A 14,849-nucleotide genomic window follows, 5' to 3' on the forward strand; every position below is an offset into this window, starting at 1 on the left:
AAAGTCAGACACGTATTTCCATGACGCAGTCCAAGGCTGGCAGTGTGACATTATGTAAATAAATATTCAAGGAGACACACACACACACATTGTAATTGTGGGGACCGGGGTTTTTCAGTTGCCCCCACCTTAATGATGAGCTGGTCCTCAGAAGGTTTACTACACATTCATTATGAATATGAAATTACATGTGACAATGAACCCCCCCCCCCCCCCCCCCCCCCGCCTCCATAAACACACACTTGTAATTGTGGGGACCTGATTATTCTACTGTATATACAGTGAACAGGTCCCCACAATGTTTGACACAAAAACACACTTTTACTTGTTTCTTACTGACTAAAATAGGTACACACACACACACAGATTATTATCTGCCCTTTGCCTTCTGCTAATCCATTTTTTTATTGGCTTAAATAGGGTCATCCTGGTCCAATGATAAATCAGTCATTTAATTTCCGCTCTTGGTACAATTGCATTCCGCCTGCAGCCCGACAAATATTCAGTCATTTGATTTAAATGACAGGACACACATACTGTATACCCACACACACACACATATATACACATGCACAGGAAGACACGACTGTATCAGGACACAGACTCGCACAAAAAGGAAGAGGGTATAGACACAAACAGGATTACACACACACAAACAGGATGAGAAATAAATCACCCTATCGCTGTAAAGCTGATCAGAAAACTGAATTTATTGTTTTGTTTTTATGCCTGGCAGCTGTTACGCACAGCTGGGAGTGTAAACAAGAGAGGACAGGAACAGGGCAGACAATAACAAGGCAGGATCCTCTGTTCCTCATGGGTTGAAATGTGATAAGCCAAGCAGACAATAACAAAGATCTTGTTAAAATGTCCAAACGTTTTCCGATCAGCTGATACGTTTTCGCTGGTCCTTTAGCCGCCTTCTGGAACTAATGCTGCAAAAACAACAACGACAAGGAAGGCTCATAGCTACCAGTCGAGCAAAATTCCGGATTTCTTCCCCCAAGACTTCCAGATACATTCATACTTGAGATTGTAAAACTTTGCAAATCAGTCCATCGTTAATTCCCCGCCTGCTGTGCTGCAAGCTAAACCTGGTTTCTCAGTCTCAAGGGAACGTGCCTGTTTTGAGGTTCATGTTGATCCTGAACGTCTTTCTCAATCTGCTTCAGATCCCTGAGGAACTCTCCCGCTGCAGGAACTCGTACATCGAGCAGGCGTTAATTCCCCCGCGCATGGAGGACCTGCTGGACGACTCCCAGACCTATAGGAACCTCATTAAGCAGAGCATGGATGCACTGCTAAAAGAAGCCAAGGAAAGGTTCAAAGGTTACGACACCTGCTCGACACCTGAACAGGCTGAACTCGCATGTAAAAAGGTACAACATGCTTGTCATCTCAGCCAGCCAAAGGGTTCTTCTTTGAATCATCAGGGGTCATGATTCATTTCAGTATTATGGTATAATCATGGTGGTAATGAAGGTGGTGTGTTGATGCAGGTGCATGACGGCTGGTCTCTACGTCAGTGGAAGGTGTGTGTCGAGGTGCCGGCCGGAGCAGACGACGTCCTGCAGCGAATTGTCCGTGAGCAGGAACGATGGGATGAAGACCTGCTGGAAAGCCGAGTGATCGAAACAATCGACAACACCACAGATATTTATCAATACGTCCGCAACAACATGGCGCCCAATCCAGCTACTGACTACGTGGTGCTGAGGTGAGTGGCCGGTACACAATGGATGGATCTCATGGTACTGGGCAATCTACGTGATAAACTCTAAAGATGCATTTTAACCTTGCGTGTGTGTTTCAGGTCGTGGATGACTGACCTCCCTAAAGGTGCTTGTGCATGTGTGTGTGTATCAGTGGAGCACGAGGCTGCGCCGGTGCTCGGTGTGCGTGCCAACGTCATGACATCACGCTACCTCATAGAGCCTAGTGGCCCAAACAAGAGCCGTGTCACACACATCTCCAGAATAGACCGCAGGTATACACACTTGGACACCTTCATCACGCAAAGACCACAAATATCAAATTAACACAAATTCCTGTAATGGATTATGGGGACATTGTCGCATCCGGGTGTAAAAGTGAGGACCTCTAAGAAAGTTCATGTACAGCATGCGACATGCTCAGGATAGTTAATAATGGGGAGGAAACAACTGAGGACATGTCCAATCAGGTCCTCACTACCTCATGCAGGAATAGTGCTTTCAGAGGTCCTCACAAAGATGTGTGTGAGACTCACTTGTGTGTGTGTTGGTGTGTTTCAGGGGTCGGTGTCCAGAGTGGTATAACAAGCTCTACGGCCACATGTGCGTCTCCGAGCTGGTGCGGCTACGAGACTCTTTCACCTGCCCACTGGACAAATAGACATTTACACACGCACACATCTGGACCAAGGATGATGAAGAGTGTATAAATCGCGCACGGGGGCTTACAAAGCTGGCATGTTAATCCTTCAAGCTACAGAGGTCAGAGGTCGTGGCCTTTTCATACCAATATAAAAGGTCACATGGACACACCTGAAAGACTGGAATGGACCACCTGCTGCTGTGACATCATTAATGATGTCACGGGAGGACTTGAATGGGGGGGGGTACTGCTTCTAAGAAGCAAGATGTGTGTGTGTGTGTGTGTGTGTGTGTGTGTGTGTGTGTGTGTGTGTGTGTGTGTGTGTGTGTGAGAGAGATGTCCGAGTCTGACAATTGAGACATATTCCATGCACTGGCACCCTAGTACAGAACAGTATGTACACCTCTATGTGTGTGTGTGTGTGTGTGTGTGTGTGTGTGTGTGTGTGTGTGAGATGGTGCATGATTATTCACAGCTCTTTCACCATATCTGCCTATATGATAGATGGATGGATGGATGGAGGGATGTTCATAAATAAATGAGAGATAACGGAATGGGCGGTGGCTGGAACACCTCGACAAAGAGCGAGTGAGGAGTGGACGTCCGAGTGCGCCGACCAGAACTGCTTTCATTTCATCACTTATACAAGCTTGCGTACGATGTATTTAAAGGACCTTTTAAATTTCCAGCTATGTTAATAATGTTAGCTAGCTGACCTTTTTTAGTAATTCATTCATTTTATGTAAACTTGTAAACTAACGAAACAAAGATTTTATACCAGATTCGACTTTAAATACTTTATTGCACACTAACAAAAAACGAAACAATGAACATTAACATCAGGTTTGCTTTTGAATTCGCATTTGAATTCCAAAAGAAATGCATTCAATTATTACTATGCTTGTTTCCATGGTTACGGTCCAGCATAGTTACATCATAATATTAGTATTTTAGAACTTTGATTAATAGCGAGTAAGTTCTATGGCCGTTGTATAAAAATTAGCTAGTTTCTGTTAATGCTATTACGTAAAGCAGCTCCAATTTCCGACACTTATCAGGCACCGCGATGTACTTATAGTTTAATATCTGATGGAACGGAAGCGTTTCTTGCTGGTGCACTCGGACTCATTTATAAAGGGGGGGGGACGTTACCGGACCAAAAGCTACAGCGATTTCTCGATTGACTGATGGAATATTAAACAAGCAGGAAGTGTTTTGTAGGAAAACCGCGAAGCTAGTCTGGAGAATATTTGTCATGTGATGCGGTAAGGCGAGAGCGCTCTAGTAATGGAGAGGATGGGAATACAAAAGAATAAGGAATGTGAAGAGGGATCGGGTTCGCAGAGGGCAGAGTAGCTTAAAAGCACAATAGCAGCTAAGCACAACATTAGTTAAAGTTTCTTTGAAATTCTTCATTCATGCTGGCAAGCATCGAGCCGCCGTAAAAAGTTTGATCGGCTTGGGCTCCGTGTCCGGGACGTATGTAAAGTCCGTCGCTTTGTTGCGTGCTAGCATGAATGTCGAGTTAGCTAACAGTCACGTAATCATCACTTTCCAGCTGCTAGCCATGATGTAGGCTCCGCCCTCTGGCGCTGGTGATGCTGATGGTCACTATCGACCTTACAGGGAGGAAATGTGACTTTTTTTTTTTTTTTTTTCATTCTTTGACAGTGTTAATGTTAATGAAGTAATTTTGCAAAAAAACACTTATTTATGCTCATCATTCACCCAAACATAAGACTTTGTACATATAAATATATATATATATAAGAAAGAAACGCTGCTTGGTTTTTCCTCCACTTTCTCCACAACAACAATTTCCTCATAACAACATCATTTGCATATAAAACTTTGTCAAGTGTAAGAAATCTGAATGTTAACGGCAAATTATTAACAATCTTTAAAACTTCCTAAACGCGGCATTTCTGTGCGTCTCTGTCCGTAAAAGCTTCGCTCCGACGCCGGCCCAATCTGCTCCTGTGCCATAAACGTGTGTGTACGTTAAGACAGCGCATGACTGAACGTTAATTTAAGGCTTTGTGTATTTAAACAGATATATTGGGATTTTTGTATCTTATTTTATTGTAAAGGTTACCGCTTAAAGTTACAGAAGATGAGAAAATGGTTTATCTTTTTTATAATTAATATTATTTCTGTACAGATTATTCGCAAAGTGCACTATTAAAGGTATTCAAATCAGATTGATTGGGGTCACTGGTTTTACTGGTCCGTGTCTGGTCTTTCCCTCTCTCACACACACACACACACACACACACACACACACACACGTCAGAGCTGACGCACACATTTCCAGAGAAATCACTTTCACTAGTGAGAATCCCTGACATTTTACATCACTATCCTTACACATCCTGAAACAGAGATCCGTCTCTCTCCTCTCACACACACACACACACACACACACACACACACTCACACACACTCACACACACTCACACACACACACTCACACACACACTGTTGTGGGAACGGAGGAAGATAAGAGCAGGGAGAGCGTCAAACATTCCTTCCTGTGAATGCACTAAGGCTAACTTTCCCACATGATAATTGTATACGGAGTGTGTTTAAGTTATTATAAGCTAGCTTAGCATAACCGGTGTTTGATGTTCCCGTAGGTTTGACATCACATCATGTAACACTTAATGTTCCAAACATGCACGCGGTTATTCCTTGTTGCATTGCAGTATTGGAACATCACCGAGTCAGCAGTTTTTTCCCCACCATCAGTCACTGATAACTACTTTTATTTTCCACTAGTGATTTGACATTTATTATTATTGTTACTATTTAAAAAAAAAAAAAAAGATTAAATTATTTAATTTTAAAGATCACTTAAACTGGAAACAATTTTATTCTTATATGAAAACTTTGACCTTTGATCTTGTTTTATTCATAAATGTGTTAAGAAACTTATAAATACCTTCAAAAAGTATCTACAGAAAAAAATTATACACACTCCAGGATAAGAATAACAAATTATCATAATATTATAAAATACATCATTATATAACGTATAGAAATACATTCAGTATTTATATATTTATACAATATTCATTTCCCTGAAGTGTGTATTAATCTTTCTGGCTGACTCTGTACATGAGCAAATCTTTAATAATGATTATCCATTGGTTCCTAAAGTGTCCACCAGGTGGCGTATCAATACATAACTTCTTGATATTTGGTTAAGGAACCTTCATACAAATAAACGTTTTCTGCCGAGAAATCTATAAAACTCTAAGTCCAAATGTTTGTTTTTTTTAAATACCAGTTTAAACAACTTAACCGGTACAGTTCAGTATCTAGTAACAGTTTTACATATCTGTATACTTTTAATTATTATTATTATTATTATTATTATTAAGCTTTCCATTTAAGAAATGGCTCCAGTTGAGCAAAACCTTTCCCACTATTTTTAAAAGCCAAATGTTGCCCCCTGGTGGTCAGTGCATGAGATTAAGCATGGGACCTTTCATGTAAAAACCCATGTCCATAATTACAGAGAATTAGATTAAAGCTGAAATTACCTTATATTACAAAAAATGTGCAAAATTAAGTAAAAAAGTGTTTCAATATTAACCAACAACAAAAAGTGTTTCAATATTAACCGACACCTATCAGCAAGTGTTCACTTGTTATTGAATTGTTTTAATTTGTTTTACCTAAAAAATTGGCTGCATTCTGACAGTCCTGGATGTATACGTTTGTCTTTCTTTTTTTTCTTTTAAAGAATAAAATATTTCCTTTATCTTTGTTAATTAACAAACCAATTTTTGATTACACTCAGACGATTTAATAATTTTTAATATTAGTGAAATTTACAGAACCTCATTCACATTGCATTTACAGTCATCTAAATGTGTTTTAAAGAAATTAACTGAATTATTATAACTATTTTTATATTTAAATATCTTTCTAGCAATAAAATTGCTTTATTGTTTTTCCTCCTTCTTGGAAATGTCAAAAATGAATTACACACGTCTTATAAGTTAAAAACAGTCAAAGTTGTATATTAAAGGTATATTTTTATAAGTATTTTGTTGTAGTATAGAAAAGTTTAGTTTACCTTTATTAAACGAACTGAAACAAAAATCTGGATTTTATTAAACGAAACAAAATTAAAAACTCGTTTACCTAATTTAATTAAAAAACCTAACTTAAATTGCATTTATTTAATTTCAACCAGAGTCCATATAATACTAATATATTATTAGCATAATATTATAATGATGTATAATATACATTAATATATAACATATAGCAATACATTTAGTATTAATATATTTATACACTATATTTTTCCCTGAAGTGTGTATAAATCTTTCTGGCTGACTCTGTACATGAGCAAATCTTTAATGATTAATTAGAGATTATTAATGATTATCCATTGGTTCCTAAAGTGTCCACCAGGTGGCAGATCACATCACTGCTTGACGAAATTTGGCTAAGGAACCGTTATTCAAATAAATAATAAAACATACAATTTTATTACTGTTAACTGGTTTAATAAAAATGTATATACAAATGAAAGTAAAAATGTTTTTAAATTAGTTTTTTTTTTAAACCAAGTCAAAATTGTGATTTTTGTGACTTGTGTGTATTATAGATGTTCGACTATGGAAGGGAATGTCTGAATTATTGGCTCTGTGACATTAACATTACTAATATTAACACATTACAATGTCGGCTGTGGCGACCCCTTGATAGGAGCAGCCGAAAGACCAACAACAACAGCGTGTTACGGTATCGATATAACATTCTATTTAACATTGACAGAGTTTATCACAAATACATACATGACACTAAGAGATGCGAGTAGCTAATTCACTTGTAAGTGAAATGAATAGAGAGATTTGTCGCTAGAGGAATTGAACCCGTGTCCAGTAAAACACCTATCAACTGTCAAGCTCAAGGTTTTCCCAAGACTTTGACAAACTGATGTGAAGTAGCTGGTTACGTGACTTAAAATTTTCTTTTTAAAAATCTACCTGCTAATTAATGAATCTGTGATTAAAGAGGTAGTATAATTAATTAAATAAAGAAAAAAAATCATTTTAAATATTGCAGTAATTCACAGCTTTACTCCTAATTTGTTTTTAGTCATTTTTAAATTTTATTTTCAACAATAAGATTTTATTCACTTCCACAATTTCTTAGTCATCATTTAAAAACAAAATATTTAAATTTAATGAAATTACTAGAAAAAAAAGGAACAGTGCAAAGACAAAATTGTTTCAGAAAAACAAAACATGTTCAAGTCAATATTCAAGTTTTCATTCTGTGTTTAAATTTTGATTATATATAAATATACTGTTTTATATAAACATCAGCAACCTGTATATATGATATAATCGTCATCATTAACTTTCATGTCATACTGTGAGGTGAGTAATATATCTCCATCTGTTGTAGACTGTCTCCTCAAAAATCACCATGTTAACACGTTTTACCCAGAATCCTCACTGTAACTGTGTGTTTAAGTCTGGTACAGCGACTCCCCGTACACACAAGTCAGAATTACAAGGTGTACCAGATGGGGGTCACAGGAAACACTTTTAATGTTGTTTACATCTGAATGTAGGTCAGTTAAAGTAGATGGTCTTTTATTTCATGTGTGTGTGTGTGCGCGTGTGTGTTTATTCAGCTGTAGTATCAGCACAAGTTTCATTAGCATGAGTTAAATGCATCACAATACCTGTTACAGCCGAGCCAACGTCTGTCTCTTCTGATAAATCAACTTCAACGTGTTTCTATAGCTAATTAAACTAGAAGCGTATTATATGCCCAATTTACAAACTGGAATTTAGGCCAAAGTAATACCTTCTAGTACTAATTAACATTTGATCATGAGGTTTCTGTAATGCCAAGTATTAAAAAAAAAAACAAGCAAAAACAAAATGAATCAACAAAAATAACCAACATTTCTACTAAAATGGAAGGAAGTGTTATTCCCAGAGTGGTGCTTAGTGGGACTCCTCACTTATATTATATTATATTATTACTTTTACAGTAAAATGATCACTATGGGTCCGGTGTAAAGGAATGTTCTGGAGAAATGCTGAGGCGTGAGAGACGTGTGAGAGCTGTTACCACGGCATGCAGGGGTTCGGACACGCTCGGATATACGACTCCAGGTTCCCCTTAGACACCTCCATGAGTGTAGTGTACGTAGTTAACTATGAGAGAGACCGAGGGAGAACAGATAATGTAATAATATACAACATGAGCACTTTAATAAATCCACAAACTTCTGAACTGTTGAGCCCACAGTTCAACAGCTCTTAATAATAATAATAATAATAATAATAATAAAATTTGCAGTAATAATAATTATTCCGAGACTTACTTTGTTTAAGACTGGCTTAGTGGACAGGACGTCGTAGACCGTCTTTATGGAGATGTTCTGCAGGAGAAACGCGACATGTTTTACACAATAAACGAGACGAGAATTGTGTCCTGGGTTAAACTGCATGCGTCAGGTAATTGTCCTGTAGTCATGGCTGTCTTAAAGGTGTGCGTTTACACACTAAATAGAAAAAACAAAAGGTTTCCTTCATCCTCTAAATGCACTTTGCTTTAACAGATGACGGACTTTTAATCAAAACTCGTTTATTTTTACTACGTCTACGGTGATTACTGAAGCACACAAACATCACTCACTGAATTCTTCAACAGATACACTGACACACAGATCGTTAGATAGAAAACTGATAAATAGACAAACCGATAGGGAGACAGGCAGGACATCAGAGAGAAGGATAGATAGATAGATAGATAGATAGATAGATAGATAGACAGACAGACAGACAGACTGGCTAAGAGACAGATAGACAGTCATACAGATAAACTGACAGAGAAGCAGTCAGACTGGTCAACAGAAAAGAAAAGTAGAAAGATAGACAGACAAACAGATAGACAGACAGATAGACAGAAAGATAGGTAGACGGACAGACAGGTAGGTAGAGACAGATAGACAGAAAGATGGTCAGATATACCAACAGACAGATATATCGACAGACAGGAAGATATACAGACTGTCTATATATCTTTCTGTCTATCTTTATGTATATCTTTGTCTGTCTGTCTATCTATCTGCCTGTCTACCTATCTATTTGTCTGTCTACATGTCTGTCTATCTATCTGTCTATTTTTCTACCTATCTATTTGTCTAGCTATGTTTGTATATCGATCTGCCTGTCTGTCTATCTGTCAGTATATCTATGTCTCTCACTACCTGTCTGTCTGTCTGTCTGTCTGTCTGTCTGTCTGGGAAGACAGACAGTCAGACAGGAAGAGATATCAACAGACAGACAGGCATATAGACACTCATATAGACACTCATACATACAGACAGACAGACAGATAGACAGACAGACAGACAGACAGACAGATAGATAGATAGATAGATAGCAATTTTCTGCATATTTTCTCAAAAGGCTCCAACTGACCAGACACTGGGAGAACACCATCGCACTATCACACTGTCACATGGTCACACTAACACACTGTCACACGGTCACTTGATGTTATTGATGAGTATCTGAGACGCTCACAGTCTGTGTGGTCTGATTCATGCACTTCATTGCTGGAGTTCTGCGATCGTCGAGGAACAGCGGCTTCTTCCAGTGGTCGTAATTTGTCTCCAACACGTACCAACGTCCCTGTTTAACATCCAGCCTGACAAACACACACACACACACTCTCACATTATTTTCTTATTAATAGTTATTTAAATAAAGTCTATGTGGCTGCATTAGCTCTGTGTGTGTGTGTGTGTGTGTGTGTGTGTGTGTGTGTGTGTGTGTGTCACTCACTCCAGAGGGTTGAGGCTGTGTGTTCGGGAGCGGGTGATGATGCATGCCTCGCCGCTCTGGTTTCCTCCCAGAATAAAGTAAGCAGGAGCCAGGAGCTTGGTGTCAGACAGCAGCTTCTTGGCTTCCTCGTAGCTACAGGAGTCAGAGACGGGAGGTTTAGAGGAGCGTCACTAAACCAGAAGGAGGAGACACACTGACCTCTCACAGCGCCTATAAAGCACGCTGGCCTTCACACGGCTGCATCAGGAAACCTGAACCCACAATCATGAGTAAAAGTTCCTTTTCTTATGTTTCCAAAAACGATTTCCAGAAATGCAGGTCGTCCCTGACTTACAAATGAGTTCAGTTCCTTAAGTCAGACAAAGTAAATCTTATACATATACAGTACTTTGACACGAATATACAATGTAAAGTTGACCAATCCACTTGACTAAATCTCTGTCCCCTTTCCCAACACTTTTCGCAAAAACCGTAACCGCGCCTAAGAAAATGAATCTTACACGGTGTCGTCTCTGTGCCTTTAAATCATGAGGGGAATCCCGGACGCCATTTTTGTCCAGAGCTGTTTTCCACTGTATTGGACTGTGAACTCTCTGGAATTAGGATTATTCACCATCAGGACAGCTTCACAGGACAGACATTTTCTATCATCGTGCTCCCGGACTGAATCATTAACACCGGTGAGGCCGACTCATTTCTCGCACACACACACACACACACACACACAATATACCGGACTTTAGACATTTTATACATTCACTTACAGACAGAGAGATAGACTGTCAGTTTACACACTGAAAATATTGTATATAATCGTAAATATTTGTATCTGGTGCACTGCAGTGTCTATTTTTGTACAATACACGTGAGCTCCTTCTGTGATTTGTTCACACCTATGAATGTTTGTAAGTCGGGGACTACACGTATGGACAGACAGAGATAGGTATATAGGCAAACAGATCATCAGGCACGTAGACAGACTGACAAAATCACTAAAATGTGACTAAAATTATTTATATTTTTTCCCAAAGGACTAAAATTTCTAAAATGACCCATCCTTTATGTTTGAATTAGCGTTAGTATCGTAACAGTGAGGAAATCCTGTCCTCTGATTGGTCAGACACAGAAATGGGCAGAAAGTGTTCTTTTATGTAAACACTATCATTGAGTGTATTGGGAGTGATGAGAAACTGCAAATAAAGTTTATTAATAATAATCAAATGCTTTATTATAATAAATATAATCACATAATTGTTCCTCTTTTATTATTTTATATATATTTTTTTATTATTATTATCTTTTTTTTTTTTAATTTACTTTTATAAGATTACTATGTAATTTTAGTATTTATGTGAAGCACTTTGGGGCATTCTTGTTGTTAAAGTGCTATACAAATAAAGATGAGTTGAGTTATTCTTTATAACATTATAATAAGTTCTGTATTATTATTATTATTATTATTATTTAGTCTTACAATGTTCTGTACAATGTCACCGAGTATTTTGTACCTGGTGGCGTTCTCCAAGACGGAGCGAGTCAGGAAGCTCATCCACCTGCCGTCTCTCTTCCCCAGGATCCACTCCAGGACTCCTGAAAACAAAAACACACACGGTTACGTACTGTAAGTGCTCTATGAGCAGGCGCTGGTTTGTCACAGTGTGGGCCAAAACAGGTGGTGGGTGTATCCAAAACATAGAAAGTTTAAAGTACAAAAAAACAAGGAATCTGATTTAAACGAACATGATTCAGTGACGTGCTGCAAAGCTACAAAAACATTCCATATTACTTTAAATCCTGTGATTAATGAGTGACTCCTTGTGAACCAACGTGTTAAATGATTCATCTGAGCCAGCGTGCTGTTTAAACGTACGATCGGAGTGTTAAACAGATCTTCTGTCATTCTAGGAGTCTAAATTATAACGGTATAAGTGCTGACCTGGGATCAGTTATCAACTGAATCACCTGTTGAACGACTCTTTCAAATGAGCGCAAACGATTCATCCGATACTGGAGATTTACTCCTGTTATACACCTCTTTTAAAGGACTTCAAATGATTAAAATGAATCAGACAGACAGAGATGTGCTTGTTTTTCATCCAGCTTGAAAATAAATGGAGCCGAGCGAAGAGAAGCTCATATGATATTGTGTAAGAATTCTTACAATTACAACGAATCGGCGTCAGTGACTCCTCTTTATGACTCACTGAAATGAGTTCAAACGAATCAATTTATCTCAGAATGAATGCGAATGCAGATATGCAAGATTCCTTTAAAGAAAAAAAAAAAGCTGTAGTGAAATCTCGAGCTGTGATTGGTCAACAAACAAACATGAAGAATTGCTAGCCTGAATCATTTGAATCAAATGACTCCTTTCGAACAAGTCATTTATGATTAAATCGATTTAAACGATTCATAGTATATATTGGTAATGCTGCTGATCCTGGATCAGTTCTCTGTTCAGGACCCCTATTTTGGATGACTGAAAGGACGAGAAAGGAACTGATTCGGGATCAGTTATGTTCCGTCTGTTTGGAGGAAAGAAAGGGGTGAGATGTGACTCACCGATGTAGCCTCCATCCAAGCTGAATCTCTCGTTCATGGTCAGGGTGAACAAGTACTTCAGAGAGAGAGAGAGAGAGAGAGGGGGAAAGAGGGAGAGAGAGGAAGAGAGAGGGAGAGAGATAGAGAGAGAGGGAGGGAAAGAGGGAGAGAGAGAGGAAGTCATAAGGTTAGAAAACACTCTAGTGACACAACCTTTAGCAGAACTGAAACTCACAAGGTGATTCGCAACAACGTAAACCCCGAACACACGGCCCATGTGATTTCTTGTCGTGAGTGTGTGTGTGTGTGTGTGTGTGTGTGTGTGTGTGTGTGTTAAATCAACCCTAACCTCATTCCTCTGACTTTTCAGTTCTTCTAAAAAAAACTTTTTCACTGAAACCTGATAAGACTCGTAAAACACACACTTTAAAGTTTGCTTAAGTGAAAGTCCAGGGCCTGTGTGTGTGTGTGTGTGTGTGTGTGTGTGTGTGTGTGTGTAAGTGTTTAAAGTGAAAAGCATTACACTCGTGTGTGTGTGTTATCATGTGTGTTACTTTATCAGCCGCAGTGTGCTGCACTGTCCAGTGTGACAGAGACACACGTCTGTTACACGACATCAAAGCTTGTGTTAAGCTTGAAACATGTAACAGTAAGTGTGTATAACGCTTTGATCTACAGACTGTACCGTTATAATAGAACAGTGTGTGTTACCCTGTCTGTTCAGGAGTTAAATATGCTTAGTTACAGAATTATGAGCAGTGTGTGTGTGTGTGTGTGTGTGTGTTACAGGCCGGATGCCGGTCAGCATGCCCACGTAGCCGGCGAAGTTTGTGGATTTGAACACGGTCTTGTTGTTCCTCCTGAAATCCACGTTCACCACCAGAGGCTTCAGCTTCTCCGTGATCACCCACGAATGGTTCTTCATGTCCCAGCTACACACACACACACACACACACACACATATATTAAAACAAAGAATCACAATTCTATTACAGTGCCTTGCAAAAGTATGCGCACCCCTTGTACTTCCTTACATTTTGTGGCACATAATTGTAAAGAGGTGATTTTTAAAGTTTTTACAAATAAAAATCTAAAAAGTGTGGCGTGCATTTGTATTCGCCCCCCCTCCCTTCCTTTACTCTGATACCCCAAACTAAAATCAAGTTTAATGTAGTGATTACCTAATTAGTAAATAGATTCCACCTGTGTGAGGCACTGTATCTGCTCTACAATCAGTTAGTTCATTCAACAACAACAAAAAGACTAGAAAACTAAATTTTAACAAAAAAAAAATAATTTTTTTTTATACCAAACAGAAAAACAACTGACCCCAGAAAAAGTCCAAAGTCCAGATTCCGAGCATGAATGAGGTTTCCTGCAAATGAACAAATAAATAAATATTAGTTCTCAAGGATTATTTTTCATATAAATCACACACACACACACACACACACACAATTGAATATAAAATATAATAAACTATTAAATAATTTAGTATATTACTACTGTTACCACCTTAAAGCAGATAATTTACCTACTGTACATTCGATATATTTTATTATTGTTGTTTCTTTATTAACAACAACATGTCATTACACACATTTCTACTTATTTTCATTTCTTTATTTTCAGAAGCGTCCATCCTGTGACTGAGCTGTTACTATAGCAACAATAAACTATACAAACAAGCGCATTAAATAATATAAACCTGCACTATTCGTTTTTTTTGACCAATCAGAGTTTAGAATTTAACATGGATGTGTTTTTACCTGATTATAAAAATCATCGTTATTGTTATAGTTTGTATTATTTGCATACCGCGAGGATCTTCCGCGACTAGCGAGGTGCACACGGTGAAAATCTCGTAGAAAATGTTGAAAAGAATGACCTCGCCTTAAAAAAAAAAAAGAGAAATATGTTCAACCTTAAAAACAAGATGTTAAAGATATAGATTAAATAAGAATCTAGCAATAACAAACATATATATGTAAAATGAAAAATGTTATCTTACCCAAAGGGACTCCGGATGCTGTCGCGATTCCCTTCATCTCCTCGTTAAAAGGATACGGGAGCGTGTCGATCATCATGGGCTGGAAGTAAAAACAAACCCGCGCATCAACC

The 14,849-nt window shown here is 38.3% G+C and overlaps 2 protein-coding genes across 4 annotated transcripts in view; one reads left to right on the top strand and one right to left on the bottom strand.

The window, feature by feature from the left end:
• The window catches only part of dlc1 (DLC1 Rho GTPase activating protein), a 77,379-nt gene extending 72,823 nt beyond the window's left edge, over positions 1-4,556 (top strand). For both annotated transcript variants that reach the window (XM_053479967.1, XM_053479968.1), the window contains 4 exons: positions 1,173-1,379; positions 1,500-1,717; positions 1,814-1,987; positions 2,274-4,556. In XM_053479967.1, coding sequence (XP_053335942.1) covers positions 1,173-1,379; positions 1,500-1,717; positions 1,814-1,987; positions 2,274-2,373 — 699 coding nt within the window. In that variant the 3' untranslated portion in view covers positions 2,374-4,556. The remainder of the gene's footprint in view (positions 1-1,172; positions 1,380-1,499; positions 1,718-1,813; positions 1,988-2,273) is intronic.
• Positions 1-14,849, bottom strand: part of asah1b (N-acylsphingosine amidohydrolase (acid ceramidase) 1b) — a 63,325-nt gene that overhangs the window by 46,095 nt on the left and 2,381 nt on the right. The window contains exons 5-14 of one of the 2 annotated variants that reach the window (XM_053479977.1): positions 14,740-14,818; positions 14,547-14,621; positions 14,058-14,103; positions 13,516-13,660; positions 12,750-12,804; positions 11,696-11,777; positions 10,188-10,319; positions 9,927-10,050; positions 8,720-8,776; positions 8,433-8,549 (exon numbers count right to left, since the gene is read on the bottom strand). In XM_053479977.1, the coding sequence (XP_053335952.1) occupies positions 8,460-8,549; positions 8,720-8,776; positions 9,927-10,050; positions 10,188-10,319; positions 11,696-11,777; positions 12,750-12,804; positions 13,516-13,660; positions 14,058-14,103; positions 14,547-14,621; positions 14,740-14,818 (885 nt within the window). In that variant the 3' untranslated portion in view covers positions 8,433-8,459. Of the gene's footprint in view, positions 1-7,435; positions 8,550-8,719; positions 8,777-9,926; positions 10,051-10,187; positions 10,320-11,695; positions 11,778-12,749; positions 12,805-13,515; positions 13,661-14,057; positions 14,104-14,546; positions 14,622-14,739; positions 14,819-14,849 lie in introns of those variants that run through there. The other variant, XM_053479976.1, reaches the window with a different exon arrangement.

This window comes from Clarias gariepinus, chromosome 20, assembly GCF_024256425.1.
Source record: "Clarias gariepinus isolate MV-2021 ecotype Netherlands chromosome 20, CGAR_prim_01v2, whole genome shotgun sequence".
Lineage (NCBI taxonomy): Eukaryota > Metazoa > Chordata > Actinopteri > Siluriformes > Clariidae > Clarias > Clarias gariepinus.